This window comes from Vanessa atalanta, chromosome 16 (genome assembly GCF_905147765.1).
Source record: "Vanessa atalanta chromosome 16, ilVanAtal1.2, whole genome shotgun sequence".
Lineage (NCBI taxonomy): Eukaryota > Metazoa > Arthropoda > Insecta > Lepidoptera > Nymphalidae > Vanessa > Vanessa atalanta.
In genome coordinates this window covers 5,270,849-5,296,607 of record NC_061886.1, presented here as the reverse complement: position 1 = coordinate 5,296,607, position 25,759 = coordinate 5,270,849, and the positions used below count along the sequence as shown (strand labels likewise).

Here is a 25,759-nt window from a genome sequence, read left to right as displayed (position 1 = left end):
TTTTGAATATTTGACATTGTGGATAGGATTAGCTGTCGACGTATTTCCGCGTAACGTCCGCCAACATTTTCCGATAAACGTGACTATTTAAATAAACCAACATAAAGTAAACATGTGTCGTGTGGACAGAGGGCTATCGGAATGATCTTTAAGTCATCATAATGTTATTTATAAATTTCTAAGAATAAATAAGCCAATAGTTTAAGGATTAGTGACTTAGTACTAATTATATGAATAATTGTATGTATGTGTAATTCTAATATCTTAAAGAGGTAAATTTCATATTAACTTTTGTTTCACGATAAACTTGATACAGATTAGTAGCTTTACATCGTAAATTATTCCCAATATGATAACTATTGATACATTTTATATAATAAAATTATGTTACCATAATCAGAAATATTATTAATATTATAATTATTAATAATCCGACAACTATCGCAGAATCGCCGGTAGAAGCTGGGTGAAAGAAGTCATTCTTTAATTTAATTTTAAAAAGAAAAAATGTTTAAACAAAACTAAGACACGATTGAAAAGATTTTATATCAATAATAAATTTCAATTTGACAACTTCATTCAATACTTGGCAAACATAATATTGGGCAAGTTCAAGAATATAATGATTAATTGTCTTAAATCACTAATAAATTATGTTTAATAAGTACATTACGATGACAACCATTTTAAAGCAATTAATTTTCAAGAAAATTTAACATTTAAGTGTTTTTACAACGTTTCTGAAAACTGATATTTCTTATTAATTTTTAAAAACAAAATGTAATCTATATCTTCGGTATTTTTTAAAACGAGATTATGGATGCGATTAGTTGAATAAAAGCTTCAAATATTAAAGGATTATGAGATATTAATAAGACGTAGCGGGTTCAAAAGCAAGAATATAATTTAAATATGAATAAAGAGTCTGTACACTCGGAAATAACGTAAAACCATTGGTTGTGCGATTGAACCGCTTCTTGTCTTTTAAAGAATTTAAATGCACTTGTATTTGCGGCTTGCGCACACGCTTGTGCACTATAACCAGTCACGTGCAGTGTGCCAGTCTTTTGAGAAATCGTTCGGGACGAGATCAAAGTATATTGGTTAACAGTTATATTAATGTCAGTATATTTGGTATAAATAGTATACCGATAACCTAATTCATAGTATTTCTTCAGAATTGAAGAAGCAACCACTATTTCGTACAATTATTTAATTTAACTAATCTGTCACTTATTATCACATTAATAATAATACAATTAATGCGTCATTTGGCTTATAACCAAACATGCCACAATATGAGTTTTGTTTACACGAATGTCATGCGTCTTTTGTACTTACATCTTATTTTAAAAAAAAATATTCTTTATTGTATTTTTATTGAGCAATTTAATGTTAGACTTCTGCCAAATTTTTCTATTCTGGTAAATTATATAATCCACGACACACGTTTTTAAGTAGCTCAAAGAAATTCTGTATTAAGACATTATTTCTTTATAAAAAAATTCTCTTTAATTCATCGTGTAATAATAGTATATGTATTAATAATCTTTAGAATAATTGAGCCCAAAAGTTACCATTTTTTACTGTAAGTGAATTAAGCCGTAATAGCTAAACGGATGTCATCTTTTCAATCTTAAGCGAAAGTCACGGGTTTAATTCCGGCAAGCATGACTTAGTTTTCATGCTGTGTTCATCTAATGTTTAGCGGTGAAGGAAAATATTGCGTGGAAACTCGCATGCATGCATGTGGTGGGATTCTGTAAGATGCATTTTGAATAATTAACATTCCTCACACAAGGCGTGATGTGCTTACAGGCGAGGGTCTACTCTATGACCAGGTGTTTGATATTTATATAGAATAATTATAGATTAATTTGGAATCAAAACTATAACTACTAAAAACAAAATGTTTTATTTATTATATATATATGTATTAGTTTGAGTTTGTAATAGTATTTTATTAGAGCCAATTGCTCTCTACGTTCACTAATCGAATACTACTAGGCCAAAATATTTTCGTACAAATTTTATTTTTGTTTTTACAGTTTTTTATTTAAACTGTCACTAATAGTGAAAGAACACCATCTACCTTCCAACTTTACTTGTTTCTAGAGTTACCATCTGATAAATATAAACACAAATAATTTCCATCAATTATAGGTAACGCTAAGAAGAAAATTTGTTTCTTAGTATGTACAGGGTAATCTTCGGTAAACTACTGATTCAACTCTAAATAGATTTTCGCTAGTAGAAAGTTACTATTCCTGAGTACTAAAGGGTTTATACGTGCCGTATAAATCGCACCCGTGCGAAGCCGGAGTGGTTGTCTACATGATAATACTAGTAGGTACTTTAATGCTTATAATTCCTCCTAGATTATTATGATTATTGCAATATATAGTTACACTTAAAAATTTTATAATATATAGTTTATAGTAATATAAAAAGCTATAATATAATTTATAAAAACATAATTGTACTAGGCAGCCAATTTAAAAATAATAAGTCACTAAATATAAAGTGAATCAGCGTCGATACGTTTTTGAAGTACTCGTGCGCGTATAATTTGTTGTACGGGCTTAGCGTCTCCTGACTTCGTCCCGTGACTCGTCTGGATTGTTTGCCAAAAATATAAAAAAAAAACACCGTTGACATTTGAAATCATTATGCTTTCCCTAAGGTCAGGCATTTGACTTATTTTGGACGAGTTGCTATGCGATTAAAAACAAAGTCGCGTAATAATATAAGAGTTCACTGTTCTGTAAAATGTGGGAGAATTGAAATAAACACATGTCAAGCGACTAAATTCCAAAATTTTAAGACTTCAAGAAATAATTAAAGAAAACATATTTTTTCAGATCCCGAGGCACTAGAAACTCGATAGTGTATTCGACGATGTCGAAGTATTTTTTAGATTCGTCTAAATCATTGCTTACAATAAGTCAATTCTTGATCGTGATATATCGTTTCAATTCATATTGGTGTTTTTTTACAAAGGAATTCAACAATCGCTCAGATAAATATTCGTCAACTGTGACACAATCGCGTCGCGACACAAACAAATTATAAATTATTCAAGTAGGCTCTTACAAACATTTACGTTAATTGCACAATAATTAAATTTAGAGCATCTGGCGTTTGGTGTATAGATTTTACCGAGAACAAAACCCAAAAATAAAGTTACTCTTCCACGGAATAAATAACATCGGTATATTAATAAAATGTTACGCTTACGACTTTTTATAATCTTGTGTTCTGTAGGTAAGAGCCTTTATAGTCCCACTGTCGTAATAAGACCTTTTCTCCTTTTTGTGGAAAAGATTTTGGAACTAATTCACCACGCTGCTCCAAAGCGGATTGATGTATACAGACATGCTAAATTTCTATCCTATACATAAAGGTTTACACGATATTTTTCTTAACCACCTAGCGCGAGATGAATTATACATAAATTCTGTGAACCTTTCCTGGGTTTGAAACCGCAATCATCGATTAAGATTCACGAGTTCTAACTACTGGGTCATCTCGGCTTTATATTCAGTAATACATATATTGAATATATTAATATATTTTATACATAAGTTCTCAAGTTATTAATTGGCAAAGAAATCAACAATTATACAGCGATGACAGCACGTGGCAAATGTTCTTAAGAGCTACCGTCAAACTATACATAGATATATGAAACATCTTAATAAACTAGGCAATACATTCATACGCTAGCAAATCAGTTGAACTATTTTATCCGGCCGTGTTGAATGGGATTTCTTGCGAAAGCGAGACATACTTACACGAACGAGATAGAAAGAAAGTTGCCTTGGAATTTCCGTACTCACTGGACATTTGGCAATTCATGGCTTCGACAATCAATTTATGTAATATAGAGCAATTAGAAGAAATAATTTCGGTAATGTTGCTCGAAAAATTGCTCGTGTAAAAATGTAAGCGTTCAATTTATCACATGTATATTGAAATGTAGAAAAATTTTATAACAATATACGTTAGTATGATTGGTAGAATATTCACATTTAATAAAGTATGTGTAATATAATTGTCAAAAATACAGAAATAAAAAGCAAGGCTTGCGATTAGGTACTACGGTAAGGTTATTGAGTTGGCTTGCCGGCGTATGATTTGCGGAAAAAAAAAAATCCATTTAAAACCTTAAGTACATCACCGCAAAGAATTGGGGTAGGTATTCAAGGTGTCGCTTATAATTTTAGTCACAAAAATAATACGTTATATTATTCAATAATTTCTTAATGCGGAAGCATGTGTGTCAGATGCCTTACATATATGTACATACAACTTCCGACTTCAAATTTGATCTTAAATTTCAAATATCATTATACCCGATGAGTTTGACTTCAAATATAACATAGCATCAGTTAAGAGTATTCCAGGCTTCGATTTAAACTTTAACGTATTCAACACACATTTTATTACTACAGGAAGGCTTCATTAGCTACGGATTATAGCTATAAAATCTACGCGACACACAGTTATAAAAATTTACGTGACGTTCGATTGCTCTCATAACGAACTTGTGCAAAATAAAAATTCCCGGACGACGCGACGAGTAGGTATATGTGCGGTAGAATATCATATTTTTTTGCTAATGGATTTCGGTATACATTTTGTGAAGCTATAAATCAATTTGGCGCGAGTTAAACTGAACATAAAAATCTAAATTATAAACAACAATAATTGAAAGCGTTCAAATATCGTGAGGTGAGTGTTTTGAGTCATAATTGTTATAGTTGAATAGAAATAAATCCTTTTCATCACCATTAAAGTATCGTCGTAAACATTTTACTGCTGGGCACAAACATAATTCTATTAAAAATTGCGTTGGGTGGAGGTGCATATTGGAGAATTTCATCAGACTTATACAGGTTTACTTACGATGTTTTAATTCACTTTTGAAGATGATTTGAATTAAAAACAGAAATTAGGATAGGATAGGTTTTTTAAGCTGCAATTTTCTATTAGTATTGAAATGTTTATGATTTTATAATTTCTATATTCTTAAGATTCGCTTTTTAATAGTAGACAAAATTAACCCGTGTTACAATGAGAAAGTCAATATATATTTTTTAAAACGTTTACAATCACATCAGAATTATTTAAAGTATTTCGATATCGATAAAAATAGAAAGGTCTAGAAAGCGACTGTATTTTTATTAATATATTGTTTTAACTCCGAGGCCTACGATCTCAAACTAAATTATACCGAGCTCTGCCAACAATCGCAATTCAATTAAAAATGTCTCCAACACAGATTACGATATTTCTTTTTATTTTACCACCTACGTATTTAGTTAAAATTTCGTAGTCTTAAAAAATATTTATGCATACTAAATCGTTAACGGTAATAAGTTGAAACCATTCCCATAATCATAAAGCATTAAATAAAATTCATCAACGGGTGATTTCAATATTGCATAATTAAGAAAAAAAAAACAATTATGCCCAAATATTAATTATATTTCGCGGTAACATCCTTACTTTGACGGAGTCTGATTGATCACTCAGAGAGATGGGAGGTCGGAGCGGGGCAACCCCGATGCAGCAATCGCAGCACGCCATAGCTATAAATCTTCAATCACTTCGCACAATTTATTATATTTATTTTAATCACTCATTTGACATTCATTGCGCAATCAGCGCCATGCAACGATATCACACACGATGTATCTTTAAAGCGCAACAAAATCGTTCACTTAAGGCACCGACACTTAAAATCTTGACAATTATAAGATACGCAGAATAAGATATCGATTTTAGAACTTGAGGTTCCTATCGGCCTCGTCACTTTCGCTAAAGAGTTCTGAATACTGACATGAGAGCAACAGGCAGGGCAGCTCTTGGCACAATGAGTTAAAAATACCGCTCGAAGATGCGCTCTGCCAATTCAAACGTTTCGGTTTAGGACATCTTGAACTTTGATACACAGATATAAGGAACTCCTTCGGGAGTCCGCATGTGATATATCAGGTGGGAAATGGTGAATCTTGCGGGTAAAATTATTTCTTACCTCTAGATAATAAAAGTATTCCGATCATTGACCTTTCGGTTGACATTTAGTTTATATTCATATTCCTTAAGATTTGCATTCAAGGTTGAAAAAGATATTTTACTTATTTATAGCGTATTTACAGCATTTCAATAAAAATAAAAAATTAACGTTATACATATATTCGATCGAAAATGTGTACGTTTTTTATTGATAAGCAATAACAATTAGAATTTGATGTTATTTATGCCTATGATTATAAATTACGAATAAACGTTTTCTCTTATCGATCATTAAACCCTAATAGTCTATCACACAAAGCGTCGACTATCGGTTATTAACTCTTAATATCGCTGGGGCAGACTTAAATACCTATCGAAATTATTCAATACTTAGTCACTTATCTAAATATTCGTACATATTTTGTGTACATGACAACACATCGGCAATAATTACTACTCAATTTGATTTCCTTATTTCGTGGCGCTAAAGCATTTAAGACTGACTTTTTGAAGCATTTAAGATAAGTATTATACAAAGTTGCATATCAGTGAAGTTAATTACGATCATTGTTTCGTACGATCTCCGTTCCACTTACTTTATAAATCTCGAATTTTTAATGTCACTTAATGTACTTTATTAATACCGTAATATAATTATTTTTAAAGAATTTTAATAATCAAAATAAACTTTATTAAACGATGCTTTTATAAGCGAATTTAAATCGTCAAAGATTCTGCCGAGTACAATTAACAAGAGACTCAGTTAATCAAATTACACTCACGAATAATTAAATCTTGAATCGAAAACCCAAGAAATACGAACTCGACGCTTTTTAAGCATTTATAATATATCTCGATGACAGTAAAATTATACTGAAGCACAAAACTTATACTATCTACTATATCATTCAGTACCATTATGTAATAAAAACTACTAAAAATAATAGGTTTACGGGCATAATTTACCACTAGGCAACAAGTAGCCTACGCATTATCTGCCCTTTTCCTTCCTATTCCGATAGCCGCCTGTTAATCATAATGCAATTCCTAGTTTATTCTCTATTAATAATGATTATATTTAATAACACTTACCGGTTCAAGCAAGCTCTGTTCATGTAACGTGACCAAAGGTTTTTCGGGCTTCGGACGCGTACTGAGATAGAATGCTGAAGCGGCCGCAACTCCTGTGAGCGCTAAAGCACCGGCCGAACCACCAACCATCCATAGGTACTGGTCTATTTCGCTTACTGTAACAAAAAAAAAACATATATAACTATGATAAATATAAGCTAATGATAGGTAAATAATACAGATTAAATAGTATGACATAGATTTTAACGAAAAAACAACACCGTGCCCGAATTTCAGTTTTATCAACAGAAAAGTCAGTTGTTCCTCTAAAAACCAATTATGATAGATCTCTGGGTGGGAATCCTGCTGTAGCTTACACACAGATACAGTTACAGGACGGAGATAATACTTTTAGATTGCAGATTTTTTTGTTCAAGGATTTTTGATAGACTTTTCCGCCATGGTTCGGTTAGAGCCATTAACGTTCCTGCTCTTATTGTACCCTCTTCTCCAGTCATAATGATACTGATTCCACGGGAACAGGAACAAGCCCTATTGCATGCTTACACATGTTAAGGAAAGAATTAAATGTCTTTGGGTTTTGGGCAAAGTCTTGGGCAAAAATATTATTCTGTAAATCATACAGAAGTATCTGTATTCGATTAAAACATTAAATATTTGTATTCGCTTCAAGTTAAAACATTGACATAAAAACATGTTAAAAATAGCCCGTCAGTATTGTCTACTTTAGTGATATTCTGGCGAGTTCGTTTTCTGTTCAAAGAATCGGAAATACGATTTGAAACGGGGGAATTTTGCTAGCATACTCACCGCCACTCAGAACGGTCACTCGAAGCGGTGATTTATTTATAGCTATTTTTAATTTTAATCATTATATTACAAATAATTACTACATATTCTTTGTTCATCCTAAAATTTGTTCTTAAAGAATATTAAACTTCAACAATAAAATAAACGATCGTCATACATGACGCCTAGCAACAAGCTGTTTACGATACGTGCCATAAAATCTTGAATCAACAATCCACTTGACATGTTGGTAAGTCCAAAAAGGGAGATACAATAATGACAGTTCTCATTAAGAATTACTAAAAGACTTACTTCGAGGCTTGTACTTTCGATAATGATCGTTACAACGACCTTTCCTGTCAATCGAAAAATTCTTAATGAAGATACGCTGAAATCTTAAAGAAAAAATCGTTATTATGTCGTGAAATATATTTGTACCTATTTATATTTTAAGTAAAACGTCACGATCGTCCTCAAGACGTCAGTTGCAACACGGAAGACAAATTAAAAAAAAAACTCTGTTTATTCATATTATTGTTACAACATTATATTAAAAAAAATATACTTAATACAAAAAATAATGCAATAAAACTGCCATTGTATTTTGCTTATATGTATATATTTATATACAATATAATTTACTACATAGACCGCAATATAGTGAAAGGAATGCGTTCACCATTTTTTCATTCTAGTCTTTTTATATGGTAGTCTAAGTATTGAAAGTAATACCATTGCTCATTAAATAAATATTATATCTAATTCGCTAACCATATGCAAAAATATCCGCAACGAAAATACGCATGAGATTAAAATCTTGTCTATTTTCAGACTTGTTGACGAATAAATGTCAACAATTTCAACGCTAAGTACTCGATAATAAGACTTCACTTTCAAGAATCATATCATACAACTATGCATTTAGTCAAAGGAATGAATGTACATTGTTTCTATCTAGATTAACGCATTATTCTATATTTCTTTCTCTAGTATAACGTGTCACAAAGTCATCGCAATCGAACATTGAGTTTACTTATGATCTCAAACACTAGGAAACATCTAAGACAACTTTCATGCGGTCTAGAGACAAGTTCCTGAACCATAAACCGAAAGTGCAGCTAGTTTAGAAAGTGGGTACTGGGGTGTACGCGCCCGCGTCGTGTAAGCGAGTTGATTTCACGGGATTCTCGCGCGCTTTCCACTGACATACATTTACTTTACTTGTCGTAAACTAGATGAATTGCAATATATACACATATACTGGGTAAGAGAAACATACATAAACCAAATAGAAAATAAATAACGATACGATTTAATATGTACGCAATAAAATACATTTTACCCAATGATATGAATATAAATGCTTTTTTTAACAATACATCCATTTATGGAATTTATTTGCAACATTAAACAAATCGTTGTAATATTGTAACTGAATTCAACGACTAATTTTAAAGTAGTGATGTATTTAATTTAAACAATATACTATAGTTCGATACTTTATTTAATTATTGTAAGATTTCTATAGTATTTTCTTATGAATATTGTTAAAACAGAAGGTTTAATTACTGTCTGCTAAAAATTTAATTAAAATCAGTTTATAATATTCATTAAAAAACACAAAATGTTTTATTTATTTATAATAAAATTGCAGCGATATTCGCATCTTCATTATTAATTTTCATAATAATACATTACGAATACTTTCGGCTTCTTAATAATAAACGTCGCCTGGCGGATGTTTAGTTACGTTATGCTCTGTCTTCTTCTTGCAAATGTTAAATTGATGTGACAGACAGAGAAGAAAGAAGACACAGTACATATACAGCGGGTACAACATTTATGATGACAATAAGGGCCATTAGTGTCGTATTAAGTTTATTTATTATATTTTTATCACACGATATCTTGCAATGGTTGATCAAATAGAAATTATGGTTACGAAACTCGCAAAAGTCAATGTCGAAATTCATATGAGTCGGTATTAGAAGGGCCCACATATAATTTGAAGGCGACGTTTAAGGTCGTGTTGGCCTCGATTATTTGTCGTTGAATAACTTCATGGTACTTGTTCGATTTCAAAAGTTCGAACCTTGGTGATCTAATTTCCCCTCATTGTATATTCAAAGAGCGTAACGAGACTGACGGCCCTTCAAGGGTGAGCTGGTCTTGCAATGATACAAACAAGAAATCATTTATTTTTAATCGAATAAATGAATTAAAAACGCCAACGTGGACTGTATAATAATGATGTACTATAATTATATACAGTACATTTATATATACGAGCAGATTCGGCCACGCGTTGCTTTAGTAACGACCAATATTATATCCTATGATATTTTTTAGCCACGGTTTTTGAACACGCTGAACATATTGATACTAATTTCATGACAAAATATTCAGCAGTTTTTGCGTGATGCACGTTAAAACACAGTGATCTTTTTATAAATACAAACTCATATAGCATAAAATATTGAGTTCAACTAATGAGGATTTAAGCAATTCAAGTTATCAAGTTTACCGATTTGGCAGTCTAGTTTTAACTCGTTAATCTTAATCAAAGTTTGCAGGATCATTCCGGGAAAGCAACTCTGAAATTTCAGGCACTCGATTTATATTAACTATTTATCTAGTACATGGCGTAAGTTTCTTCATAACTAATGTATCAACTGAAAATCTGTCATGTGTGCATCTCATTGAAGCAGCGTGGTGGAATAAGCTCCAAAACCTCCCCGCAAAGGAAAGGACGCCTTAGCTTAACAGTGGGCCACTTTCCGACTGATAATTTACATTATGCATTTTAATGAAATACCTATATTTTTACTTGTAGGTACAAAACTTAATCCTAATCTGAGATATGGATTTATATTCTATAATAAAAATTAATGTTTTTAATAAATTGTATTTTGACGAAATACCCAACGAGGATAGAAGTAATAAAACATTAAAATAATTTAAGTAATAGCTAATAAATGTCACTGTACTGACTCTTGGATATGTCAGCTTTTCAGGAGAACAATTCCGAAAGTAATTTATGAGGCGGGAGTGCGTCACAAAATTTGTTCCGTAATATGAAATGCAAACACAGTATTAGCACGTAAAATTAGGAATTTAAACCTGCACTGATTCAAACCTGTCACCTTTCACGTTTACCAAGTATCTGCTAATGAAATATATAGTATACTAATATCCTAAATAGGTAAACATTGTTTGATTGTACATATATTTGTAGTAATCTCGTGACTAATGAAACAATTGTAAAAATAAAAACTACATATATTATTCCGGAGTGAATTTATAGGACATAATATAATGTATGTATTAAAGGCACCCGAGTGAAGACAGAGTGGATCTCTAGTAGGTACGTCATGTAAAAAACTAGTTGTCGCCCGCGGCTACGCTTTTGTTTTAGGGTTTGCTCGTCAGATGTCCGGTACAACTTACCGAATTTCATCAAATTCGGTTCAGTGGGTTGACTTTGAAAGAGCAACAGACAGACTGACAGACAGCCAAAGTTACTATCGCATTTCGCATTTACAATAATAACATAGGAGTATAGATTATTCTTCTATGGTACAAGTAATTGCACGTCAGGGATCAATTAGAATTAAATCAAAATAACCAAAATAATTATTAGTATAGTATGGTAAGTGTTGAAATTGTATGCGATGTGTTTCTGATAAAGTCAATGCTTCGTTTACATTTTATGTCAGCTTATGATGTTAATACGGTAAATTCGCTTCTATCGTTAAATCACTAGACTTATTATAAACTAACGGTGTTTACAATTATACGATGACATATATAAGCATCTGAGCCGCTTACCGTTATTTCCTATTTTGAATAAAGTCACGTGTTTTTTTACTACTTCTTTAAATTACTTACGAAGGTCATCACATCACATATTTACCGCCATAGAGCAATACTTAGTAATGTTTGAATTATGATCCGGCTTAAAGGTCGAGTGAGCCAAGTGTAACTACAGGTATATAGGTCAAACAACAAATTCGACAAACCCCTAGCGAAGCCGTCTCGATTATATGTATGTTATTGGATAATTGTAAGTGCCGTTAGTTTACAATAAATTAAAACAGATTGTGAATTCCTAACATTATAAACACACCAACGAACCCATCGAATTTTATTAATTTAATTATAACTTAAATATTCACTTTTTTTCACTTTACAATCTGTCTAGACCTAATTTATTATAAATTATTTATTACAATTTTACGGCGCCATTAATTTCATATTTATTACACATAGTAGTTTAATAATTAACATTAACTTTACTTACAGCTGCTGCATTGATTCCACCAAATCGTCTTTTCCTTGGAACTAGATTCAGTCTTCTTTTTATCAGTCTTCTTAAGTTTCTTCTGCAACTTGCGACATTTTTCCTTAACACTAAACTCAGTCTTGTTAGCCTCTGTCGAGTTCACTTTGTCCTTCTTAACATTCAGTCCAAACTTACCGCTCGCCATTTTATTATTGTTGTTACACATTTTTATCAATTTTTCACACCGCTAGCCGTGTTAACATTTTCGTATCAACAGTTGCATGACTCGCTTCGGCTGTTGTATTAAAAACATTTATTAAGACCTATATAATTACGTTATTTATAAACACGAGCGATTGTCGTAAAGATATTCTACATCGATTATTTTGTTGTCGAATGAAACGAAATCCATAAAACTAAAAGGCTTTATAGATTCATTTCGAGGGGGCCTTTGGCCTTGAGAGGGTCATTAACATTACTAGTTGATATCTGAAACTAATCTAGCTTCTGATTTCATTGGCTTGCCGCTTATCTACCGCATTGTGTATTGTATGGGTACTGGCGAGTGAATTTAAAACGGTATAATTATGAATCATTTAAATGAAATTAATTGTTGGTTGTCTAATTAAAAAAAAAATGCATAACATAATATAACCTTAAACCTAAAATCTTAGTCTTGTCTACATCGAAAATTAATACAAAATTTCGAAAAATATATACAATATGGATCAGCAAAATCGCTGTATAGATATTATAACGAATACCGATCACATAAAAAATAAAAAGGGTTTTATTATCTACTAATATTTTGTTTTATTTTTACCAAACATCCTAAACTATGTTAAATTTTAATTATTTTAAATAGGTACCTAATTGAATGGAAAGCTGTCACAGATAATAAACAAGTATGCGGTTTAAAATCTCGACTAAATCACCGTTAACGCATTAAATATCACAGCAACCTTCGCGACGGTAATGACTGACGCTTCAATTACTTTAAAGTAAACAGAAATGATATATTATCATATTGTATTTAAATGTTTATGTTCGTTTAAATTAGCTCACAATAACTGGACGAAAATTAAATTACCTTTATGTATTACAAAGGGTAATTTATGAGAACGGTTTTATGTACGTATATTCAATTAAAACGTGCAAACAATAAAATTTAAAAATAATTAAACAATTATTCTTGTAATATTAAGAATAATATATGTATAGGAGAATTTAAAATAAATTATATTTATAATTGTACAATAAATAATTTAAAACTTTTCAGCATTTTAAAGTCATTTCATAAACAATTCGTGATGTTGTGTGTATCTTTATATACATTTTTCATATGTGCAAGCGTCATGGTCTTCGTTTAGAGTCTTGCACAATGGCTATAGACGAAATTACAAATACGCAAGCTATAGATCATCAGATAGACCTGCGACAGCCGACAAACTATTGAAACAAACAATGGATAATCCCCAACCGTGTGATGAGTTCGCTATGACCCAATAATTCGAAAGTACCGTAATGGATTTTAAGTACATATTAGAATTATATTCGATAGCGATTCAAACGCATTGCTTATTTATTTTTGAATCAAACCACGTTCCATCATAACTATTGAACGACGCCCTATGGTTGCATTAAAAATATTTTGGAGAATGATTTTTTGACATAATTAATTGTTAATAACCCAAAATGGAAACAAACTTTGATTCTCGATTGGAATATTTCGGTCACCTGGTGTTAAAAGGGCCAAAGTACATTTTTGAGTAAAAAGTTAAAAACATTTCGTCATTCGCCAAATTTTTAAAAATATATATTTATACATTTGTACTAAAATGGGATAAATCTAACAATACAGTATTACAAAAAAATCATATGTTACATAAAACAACCAGCGTCATCTTTTCATTGTTTTTCTTCTGATTACCGAAAGGGTTATTCTTATTGATACCAGCTCTTTTAACACCAAGTCACAGATTTAATTACGTAGTTTAAAACTAGATAATTTAATTAGTTCACTTAATCTAGCAGCATAACATTTTACATTGCACTAGTAATGTATCTACGATCGAAGCGTGTAAAAGCTGACATTATGTACCATAATGAATGAAACCTGCAATACAAATCTAACAGTCGTTTCCGCTATTGGAACATTCACACTTAACGGTGGTTCTGTTATTCCAATCTGGTTCACGAAACAATAAAATCATATAGATGTTTTCGCGGGAACCCGTTCTACCGTAACATTAATGTCATCACCCTTACGTACAAAATTATATTAAGTATAATCTCTTTGATAGATAATAAATAATAATTGATTAGTGTAATTTGGTTACCAAAAAGTTTATATATATATATTTTATAATGAATTAGAAAAAAAAACTGAGCCAAGTTTAAAGGTCAGTTTTTCTATAATTAAAATGTACGTGTATATATCAGCAAATAAAAATAAAACGGAAATTAAATTCGGAACCCGTATTACGAGTGCTTACCTACTCCTACTACGAATCCGAGTGCAGAAATTTTGACACAGTTTCCGAGCGGCTAGTTGTTATGAGGTCGACGAACTGAGCTGTGTTTTGATTTAACCGTCAATTCAACATCTGCCAATTTTTTTTTTTTTTGCTGAAGAACCACAGTTACTGTTAAAAGAGCCACGAAGTAATCGCGGACCGTTTTAATTACTTCATAGTCACGTTGTAGTAATATTTACCGTTAATGGAAAGTGATATTATGACAGACGAGATATCTAAGAAACCGTTTAATATGTCTTCGATTGTTAGAGGCATCGTGTTTCGTCAAACATGCGTGGATATTTTTCTATGAATATTAAATATTTTTGATAGAGTTCAATGACTTTTAATTAAATATTTTTAAAATATTTTTTGAGATAAGATTTTACGATTTCACATAATACTGTTATGACTTTTTGTCTATGGCCTTTTAGATTATTTATTCATCTGAGATGGAAATTATTATTCGGGTATTTAGTGTTCACGAGGCGCCTATATTTGTACGCAATTTTCAATGTCCATTAGTAGTAGTAACGGGTTAACGAACTCCGAGAACAAGAAATCGAAATAATTTTTATTTAATAAAATATCATTAGCTATTTAGATTATTTAACTAAAAAAAAAACTTTAATATTTATTTAAGAGATTCTATTAATAGTATTTCGTTTATTTAAACAAAATAATTTTACTTTAACTTTATACAACAGGAATAACGCGGCGGTTGCAATTTGGTTTGTTCGATGTATCGACAAATGACATGTTATTTTGCCGTCCTTACAGATAATATCACATGTGTGCATTGTTTCTATTTTAAAAATAAACAATAAAATACTAATTAAGTCAGCTGTTTAGATAACAATCAATCATGTGACAATACTCAATAAATGAAAAAGATAAAATATCGAATACTATATTCGATATTTCAATACGTAAGTATAACATTCAAAATTAGTGTGAGAATAAACAGAACTTCACCTCACACCTTCAACATAAATACAATTCCAATTACATTCAGCATGTACCTAAAATGTAGTTCCATGATCACAAAGAACTTACATTATTATCTGTGGCGATTACTTTAACATGATACCTATCCATTAATGTATAAAACGTTTTATTCCGCTTCAATTTTTTCATATAATACATTTAAAAAGTATATTTAATACAAGGATAGAGTAGCGTAAGTTACAAATTCCTATAATCGATATAATAAAACGCTCAAGACTGTTCATTACTCGCTATATTTTATAGAAAATATACTCTTTATGATCATAAAATCTTGAGTGTTGAGAATGGGTTAATACTTTAAGCGTCTTAAGTGTTGATATCACGAGAGATAGCCGCATAATGTGATTATACCTTTTATTACAATAAGAACTAAAAAGTTGTTTAAAATAAATCATTTGTTCATAAAGTTATTGGAGGGACAATGGTTCTTTTAATAAACCAACTGATAAAATTAATAGACATAATGGTAACTAGAATATATTCTTAAGTAAACTCATTTTTGAAGTCGGTTAATGTTAACAAATAAACTTTAAAACCGAAAGTATAGGAATATATATTTGTTTTATGTTAAACAAGTTAATATCATTTCGCGCACGGTTTTCCGCGAGTCTTGTTATTACATGAATGCACTTCCTAGGCGTTGCGCTTGCGCATACGAAATGAGGCACCCACGACACTGAGTCACGTCCGCAAACGACTCTACTCGCTTTGTGCACGCTTAACGATATATGAAATTACTTTTGCAGCCTGATTTGATTTCATTATTAATCAGTGTTAAGCATAAGTTGTAAAAAATAATTAATTGACTTTTGTAAATTTGGAGGGATATTAAATGAAAGATACTGAACCCACGTCTCGTTTTTCGTTTAGACGAATAAATAGAGAACAAGAAAAGAGTCATACGATGCAGTGCTTAAGTAGAAATTATATATATTTTACAAATAAGGTCATATTGAAGGGGCTTTTCTAAAATGCATCAATTTTTTTTAAATTACTTAATAATTTCGATATCTTTAATAATTTATACGAACGCCTTATTTATATCAAACACAATTGAATATACTGAAAATTAATACAAAGCATGTCCACCTATTTTATTGACAATTGAATAAAAAAACTCGGTAATTTAACGTAAAGTAGGCATTGAACAAGTCTAAAATATCTGCAGGACATCCTTAATGCTTCATAGAAAGAGCTGCTTTCACAAACTGATATACGAACACATTCACACAGTATTCGCAATACATTTTGTACAAAGTTTAGTAGGCGGTATTTATATTATTAGATATTTAAATTCAGTTTCTTCACTAAGCTGATTTAATATGACTATCTCTTTCATACCTATGGGGTTAAAAGGTAGCAACCCTTTTTATCCTGTTAGTTTTGATGTGTACAATTAATATCAGCTCTGCGGGTAATTACGAAAATAAAAAAAAATACAATGTTTACAAGATGGTTTAACACTGAGAATGATACGTTCAACAAAAACTTTTATATATCTAGTTAATACTAGAAAATTAAAATAACTTTTTTTAAAATTAATCGTGTGTAAATGACCTTAATCGATCAAGTCGTAATAAATCAAGAATACCATATAATAATTTATAATTTAGGAACAGTATTGAGAAATTTATTCTGATAATTACTGTAATTTAACAGCGTGATACAATTAATGAAGAGGCCATTGCGATACGAAAATCTACTTTATCCATCGAACTAATAAACGTATAGTGCGTTAAGTTAAGTAAGACCAAGGTTAAAGTTTTACATCTCGCCAAGTCCCCAGGCTTGAAACGATAGGACAGGATTATACGCAGGATGTCTTTACGGCTTCTCAGAACGTACTGCCAAGAATGAATTTATTTGCGATGGATGGTAATTCTCCTTAGAAGTATTTTTAGTGCTTGGCTTTTATGACATCGCCCTGTATAATAAGTGAGGTCTATTAAAATAAAATAAAAAGTTTTTTCTTTCTTTTATATTTAATGGTCTGTAATAATAGAATTTAAATTTAGCTGTTAATCATCGATTTATTTATTACAAATGTAATCTATAAAATACATTATTACATTGTTTTAAAAAACTTAAATTGTTTAGCACCCCTGCAATAATAAAAGACATAGCTACATTTAATAAGACTACAAAATAACAACATTTTAGTTATACTTCTATTAATGCATGTTCAAGTTATTAAAAAAAAGGTCAATAAGATGTTAACTTAGTCTTATTTCAAGGCTAATGTCAGATTATGTCAGGGGCGAGGCGAAGTTTTACATGAAAGCGTCGGTCGGATAGACCTTTTATTTTTGTTCTCGTTTTAGAAATGCTTTCAAGGGAAGCCTAATGTCCAAAATATCAAAGCCTACCCCGAGTGACGTGAGAAAAGATCGTTCGCGAATGAATATAAAACCTCGCATTGATTGTGATATGATGAATGAACAAAAACTAAACTAAAGCCTTTATATTAGAAGGATGTTTATTATAAAGGGTTCAATTGTTTACAAATAAATAAAATTGTATTTGAGCGTATTATTGATTGATAAAACAAAATAAAAATTAAAACATTTAAAGAACAACTAACTTACCATCGAACAAGTTCTTGAACCACCTATCAAAATAAACTAAATAACGAAACGTTTAAACGATAGACTCCAAAAAAAAAATCAAAAAACATTGTAAAATATAATATGTATATCTAAGCTATCATACGATTAAAATGTCTTTGTTCCTGAGAAACACACAATGCAATATACTTAGATAAAATGAAATCGCATTAAAATTCCTACAGATCTCATAATAATCTGTCAGACGTGTACTATTATTCAACTACTTTCTTCTACGTATGAAAGCGCATTAGTCTGAGTTTCATTCATACGACAAATAAAGTATACACGTTCTTAGAATGAATAGAACAAAGATTCTTTGGAGTCGCGTTTTGACCCACAAACGTGTAGATCAAATTTCAACCATAAAGCGAGCATCGTGATCGCCTAAGGCACGATTGCAATCGTTTATGTGTACAACAGTTGTTATTAAAATAATGGTTGCTTGCACGGAGTCTTTTCAAGTAATAAAGTGCATTATTATACAGCGAAGCGCTCTCGCGATGTGACATGAGATTGCAGAAATACGACTTGTAAATAGAACCTTCCCATCTTGAAAAGCGTGTAGTTTATTCATTTAGTTCAGGTTCGATTGTAGGATGTTTATTCAATATTATGGTATAATTATAAATTTTTTTTAACTAAGTGAATAGTTTTTTATGTCGCTGTAACCCGAAATATTCGTTCCAATACAAGTTGAGGACTTTTCGGACAATTCACAGTAACGTTACCGGCCATTTAGTCCGATAGTAAACAATCATTGCAAATAGCACAATAGCAAACAAGCGGGGCCGTTGAAGAGCAGACGTTAAAAAACTCATTCGAGCTCTAGTACGTAGATATAAACGAGGAGAAGTCACAACAAAAACACGACAGCGAAATCGTTACGACATTCCAGCTGCGCGGGCACATTACCTACGGAATTTACAAACACTGCGGTTTTTATCACGGTCTTATCGATCGTCACTCGTATCGTGTTTCGTGGTTCGTAGTGCAAGCGCCGATGCGCGTGCGCTGCCTATACGCGCGGCCGTTACGGCGGCCGTCCAATGCGACAATGTGACTCCATGTTGCCGCACGCTGCCTCCCCAGCCTTTGCCTAGTCGCCTCTCTCTTTTAAGTTGACACGGGCTATGGCAACTTCAGCTCTCCAACAATTAATAGTCTATTTTCTTGAATGTTAATAGCCTTGTCATTTCATATGGTGAAACGTCCAGACTTGTTCTGTAAAATGATGAAACGACGACGAACAGGTTCATTCGGGGTGATATTGATATCATTTTAATTAAAACTTATCGCTAGCTGTCCTTCAAATAAATTGAAAAATCCTGATAATGTAATCCAGAACTTCAGAACTTGAGGACGTGCAGATACAACGCAATATCGGTTATTGCTTTTTTATAAGCTTTATAAGCTTCATATTGAATAAAAATTGCTTAAGAAATATTAATAATGTTTGTTGTGGGGTTTGGCTTGTAGTTCATTTAAACATATAGTAAATACCTGAGTCTGGACAGTTTAATTCAGTTATATAAGCTACTAGTAAACCCGGCCACGCGTTGCTATGGCTACGCTATACGTTGAATTAGTTTGTATGATAATGTTCAACTAAAAACTGATTCTGAAACAATTGCTGAATATAATTTCACGTCAAAACATTCAGCGATTTTGCGCGATAAGTTCAAAAAAGTCAGCAAACTTTATTAGATATAGATAGGTATACCCCACTCGTACCATACAACTGGCAAGAATACCTTCAATAAGAGCTGTGTAACAATGATTTGCAAAATATCGTTTAACTGCGTAGGAAACGTATACAAGTATAGTACTGCTAATGGCACGTTGATAAGTAAAGAAATATCAAACTCTTAATTCGAGTTAAATTTAAAATTGGTCGTCATTCAACTATTTATATTATCAACATTTTTCAAGATATTATTCTTTGAAAACATGAGCAATTCGTTTTTCACATTTAAATAAAAGCAATTTCCTGCATGTTGTTGTTACGTCCTGAGTTTTTATGTCCCTTTTGCCTATAATAACTGGCACTGAACTAGCACTACACAAAATAATTGATGTTTTACCTTAAATTAAATATCCATTCAGTGGTTTCTCTAGACAAGCGTGTTTTGATCTTAACAAAAGATAAGGACTATTGTTTTTTTTATTAACTAAACTAATTACCACACGATCCTCAAGTGCTTAGCGATATAAATTTAACGAATCATTTAATAAAAAGGGCTGCTTCGTTGGCGGCTGTAAGCCTACAGATCAGAGGTTCGCTCCCGTACAGCAAGAAGGACGTAAAGTCGGTAGTCCTGTGCTTGAATTAATTTCGGTCGTGTCTGACTTGTTATCCTATCGGATTATAAGAATGAGCGAGAAGTGAGTACACTTGTGCATTATAATATGTTCTTCAAAGTTGGTTGATCCCCCTTGACATCATCAAAAAAAAAAAAAACGTATGTTATTTCCATTAGTTAAAGAGACCTCGAAGTGTTGGTGGTTTTTACACTGGCCGAATAACAGACGGGCTGCAACCAGCAATTATTAAAAAACCATACATTTACTTCAGCTCATAATGTGTTTTGTTCCCAGTATTATTTATTTAAATACATTAATTTTAATGTCTTCATTTCCGATTTCTTGTCCTGTCAGTTACAGCAATAAATTTTTCGTTTGTATGTATGTTACCGTCAATAACTCGACAAGTTTTGATGAACGAGGTCCAGTTGAATTTCCATATGTATCTTGTATCGGTGTTATACAGGCAATATATATATTTTTGATTTACGAAGGTTATAATTTTTTATATTAATTTAACTGAATCAGATTGTACTGTTTTGCATTTTTTTTTTAATATTTAATATCGATAAACAAAACTTACACTACATATTCGAAACAAAATATTTCGTATCAAGACGAGATAACATTATCATACATATTGATCAGATTGAAGTAAATTTTCTTATTTAAGTTGCGCTGCACTTAACTCTTAGGCTTACAGATCATTAAACATATATAATAATCTTATAATACAACTAAAATAAATGAATAAAGAGTCAGTGTCATTCGGGATGATGATAACGATACATATTATGTACATCCAAATCGGTTCAATCATTTAAATACTATGGTGAGATAAAGGACCTCACATACAAACATGAACCCTGAAAACATTACATTAATTTTCTGGGCAGTCGATACTTAAGATTTAGGGAATACTTAAGATTTACAAGTAAAGTGGCCGGGTGAATTGGCCGCCTGATGTTAAGTTGTCAACATCGCACACAGACATTGACGCTGTAAGAAATATTAACCATTCCCTACATCGCCAATGCGCTACCAACCTTGGGAATTAAGATGTTATATCCCTTGTCCCTCACTCACCCTTCAAACCGGAACACAGCAATGCTAAGTATTGCTGTTTGGCGGCAGAATACCCGAAGAATGGGTGGTACCTACCCCGAAGGGATTGCACAAAGGCCTACCACCAAGTATCTCATTTCGTTCGACTGTTACAAAATCAATTTCCAATTCAATTTGAATCCTGAATGCTATTGAACGTATAAATACAGCACGCTTACGTCACGATGAATCCCGTTTTATTGCAATCGGAATTGCTTTCTTAGGCATAAAATGAGGTTTGTGACAACATAACAAACTTTGACCGTCGATAAATCTCTACGGACACGGACCCGGTTTAATTTTTATACTATTATATATTAGATGAATCGTGATCCATTGCGGGATCAATCTATTATGAATACACAATTACTAAAAACAAACTAATAAAAATATGTGATCCGGGTGAAATAGGAGTTGTATGTACATATATTCAACGGTTAGGTATATAATATACTCGTATATACGGTTAATATAACAGTTAAGTTATATATAGGTATGTAAATGTAAATATTTACATATAAATGATACTTCATTTGTTAGTATATAGAGAATGTACATTTTATTGAAAAATAATCGATACAAACATTTTACATAATCACTTAAAAAAGTGTGTATAAAGTAACCTCTCTAATTCTTTGATGGTTGGACTAAAATAAGGGGTTGTATTTTAACGAGAAGGTTTGGAGATTATTTCAAATCGGCGCTATAATTCGGTTTGGTCAGATACAGGTTGCAGATTAAATAAATTACCTTTATATTAGTGACATTTAAAAAAATCACTCAAATATTATAAACGTAGAAATAACTATATAAAAAAAAGAAAATAGATACTTAGAATGTCTAGACATTAAAACATGATCCTAGGCGAAACGCGTCGTTGCGATTCAACTCTATCTCGATAAATGAGCCGTTGCATACGCCTGACAGAGACAAAAGATGGTAAACTATTGTACAGATACAGTTTTGATTAGAGTGCTGTGATAATTAACATCAGCCGAGAATACACACCCATCCGAGGATAGACCACTTTGCAGATGTCAGTCAACTACTCATGGAGCACGCTGGGCATGGATTGGTATTCTTCAGAGAGCTTTCTAGCTATTAAGAATGATTTGCGGTAGCCATACGGGATACTCCTAGTCTTTATCTACTGATTAAACCCACTTGTCTCATATTCTAACACTAATCAACAATGGTTCGTATTGTCGTGTTCCAGTATGAAGGATAGCACAGAAGCGATTGGATAATGTTTTATTACAGTACCAATATCTACGGTCGGTGGTGACCATCTATGATTAGGTGCCATATTTGCCAGTCTGCCTTCATAATAAAGAAAAAAGTTAGTTCTACTATTAGGATCGAGTTTTTTTTACTCTTTGATGGGGATGGGAGGAACCCGGAAGTCGGCATTTGTGCCGAATATTGCAAGAAAACGGAAACACCCGCGGTTGCGTTTTGTCAAAACAGTTGTTTAACCATTACTGAGTATGGTAATTTCAGGGGTTTATTGGGTAAGAATTCTCTTAACACAGTATGGGTAGCCCTTCCACAAGAAGCCTTTGCACCTCTGGGAGATTACGACTTAAGGATACCCCTTCAGTAATAAAACAGAAGAGGATACACCACGTGGACTCTATGTTTTATGAATTTGCTTGTGTTATTGTATTCATCTAACTCATGGTTGAGGATATAATACATTGTAAGAAGATTATAGTTTTTAATTCAAAGTACAGACAAGTGTGTCGTAGTGCGTGTGTAGGATAAAATCGACCATATGTCTCATATAAGTTCAATGTTATAGTATGAGCATGTTTACTACTAAATGACACGTTAGCGACTTGACATTATTATATCAGTCTTAGAATATTATAAATATGTAGATACAGTCTCACACTACAAAAGAACTGAAACAAACGAGGCAACTTTATTATCTTAGTGTGCGTGACAGCGACGCTTGACATATGCCAAATGTCATTTTAATTTACTAGTGTAAAGTACTACTTAGTGGCGAACTATTGGCCTGTTTCTATTTATCAATATTATAAATAATTTTCTTTTACGTATTAATGAATGATATGATTGCTTAAAATATACCGTCAACGTTAAAACATCATTAAATAGTAAATGTTTTCCTTTCCATCTCAGAATTTACTCAGATAATTTTTATATACTCTTTGTATGTTTTAATCAATGTCGCATTATGTGACATTGATTTCGATTATGTTATACAATTAGATTAGCATTGCAGAATCGAATCGCCGACATCGATTTTGACATCGATAAAAATACTATATCTCTGCGACCTATTCGTTATTATAAATGCAAATAAGTTACAATTGATTTGTTATTCACTTAGTAACTCCAAAGAGAATGTGATTTTTTTACAAAAATATCGCTTATTGACCAGAGAATTATAACTTTTATCTTTGAGAAATGCTCGGAACCACGACTAAAAACTTTAACATTTATTTACAGTGTTGTCCATTCTAGAACGTGTTAAACTCTAGAGCTGCAATCCTTACGACACGAAATCAAATATTGACTCGGGCCGAACATGTGAGACCATCAAAATAAACAATGTTATTCGCAAGGGCGTCGAACTAGAGCGAGTAAATTGGCACTGCTAAATCTGTAAATTGAATTGCAGAAACGAAACGCATCACAAATTTTGACGGGACACAAGGTCCGGACGAAAATGGGCCTAGACTTTACACTCACGAAACATATGAGCATCTAAATTAGATTTTGATATTATATATCTTATTTTTATTATTTTACTAGTTGTTGCCCGCCATTTCGGTCGCGTTTTAGGGATTGTTCGTCGGGTAATAGGCAAAAAAAAGTATGTAGATAAGTAGTAAAGTAAGCCTTTGTCAATGCTTGGGGTTGCATCATCCCAAACTTAATTACTTACTTTCGTATTTATATAGATAAGCAATCAAAAATACATACTAATAAAATCAAAACTGATCTCCGTATGTTTTGTATTTTATTTGAATCGTTTATTATTACGGCATACCGTAATAAGCAATCATTCTAATTGAAAACTCGGTATTTTCATAAATATTCTATCCTCGTCTATTCTGGAAATAAAATTTTATACATACCTTAATACTTGGCTATTTTGATTAATAAAATGACATGTAATTTTTAACTTTTATAGCCTTCAAACTTTGCAAATCGTTTAGTCGTTTATAGTTTATGGGTACCTGGGACCTCGAGTTACTTTGAAGAACTAGGGATGACCTTTAACATGCGTGTTTAATAGGAAACTATTATTATAACAATTATTCTCCTAAATTCCAATTCAAATACAGTTTCCATTAGGAATTTCAATTTAAAAGTCATTTAAGAAATTTATCATATTATGAAAGTGTTCATTTTATAAAGTAAAATTCTAGGGATAGTAAACATTAATTCTTAGCAAGACATTAAAATTTAAAAGTAATTATTAAATATATGTACTGAAATTAGACTTAAAGAGTCACCGCCGAGCTTGCCGGTTTCTCTCAGTAGTGACCACATTCCGAACTCGTGGTAACTACAAGTGTAATCATCAAGATAGACTTGTAAATTGACAATAAAAAAAAGCGTACTTTAATAAATATAGCTATTTAATTCAAAATTAAAACTACATTTTCAGATAATTGAAAATATACATCTGTATTAATTTATAAATTAGCATACTATCTTAAGTTCTGTTATTAGGCTATATGTTTAACTTGAATAACATATAAAACCAAAAAGTACAATAAACTACGTATTATAATATTATATTTCTCAGTGTTACTACAACATATTTTCGTAACGAACAAACCTTCGTCTATTTTGATAACTTCTATAACAGTCGTACGCAAATAAACTGTATTAAAAATAAATTACTTAAAATCTAAGGATTACATTATATCAACGTTTCTATAAATTATTTTCAATAGTAAACACAAATATTACTATTAGTGTTAAACCTTTTTTATTGTCTATTTGATTACAAAAATTGTTCGAAGTTCAAGCTGATTCTTCGGATAAAAGTCAACCTCGTG

At 31.6% G+C, this 25,759-nt stretch overlaps 1 protein-coding gene across 5 annotated transcripts in view; it reads right to left on the bottom strand.

Annotated features, from left to right (window-relative positions):
* LOC125069736 (long-chain-fatty-acid--CoA ligase 1) overlaps positions 1-25,759 on the bottom strand; it is a 57,398-nt gene that overhangs the window by 13,568 nt on the left and 18,071 nt on the right. Inside the window, exons 1-3 of one of the 5 annotated variants that reach the window (XM_047679298.1) lie at positions 19,244-19,362; positions 12,203-12,479; positions 7,114-7,268 (exon numbers count right to left, since the gene is read on the bottom strand). In XM_047679298.1, the coding sequence (XP_047535254.1) occupies positions 7,114-7,268; positions 12,203-12,410 (363 nt within the window). In that variant the 5' untranslated portion in view covers positions 12,411-12,479; positions 19,244-19,362. Of the gene's footprint in view, positions 1-5,511; positions 5,891-7,113; positions 7,269-12,202; positions 12,480-19,226; positions 19,363-25,759 lie in introns of those variants that run through there. The other 4 variants (XM_047679297.1, XM_047679296.1, XM_047679300.1 and 1 more) reach the window with 4 other exon arrangements.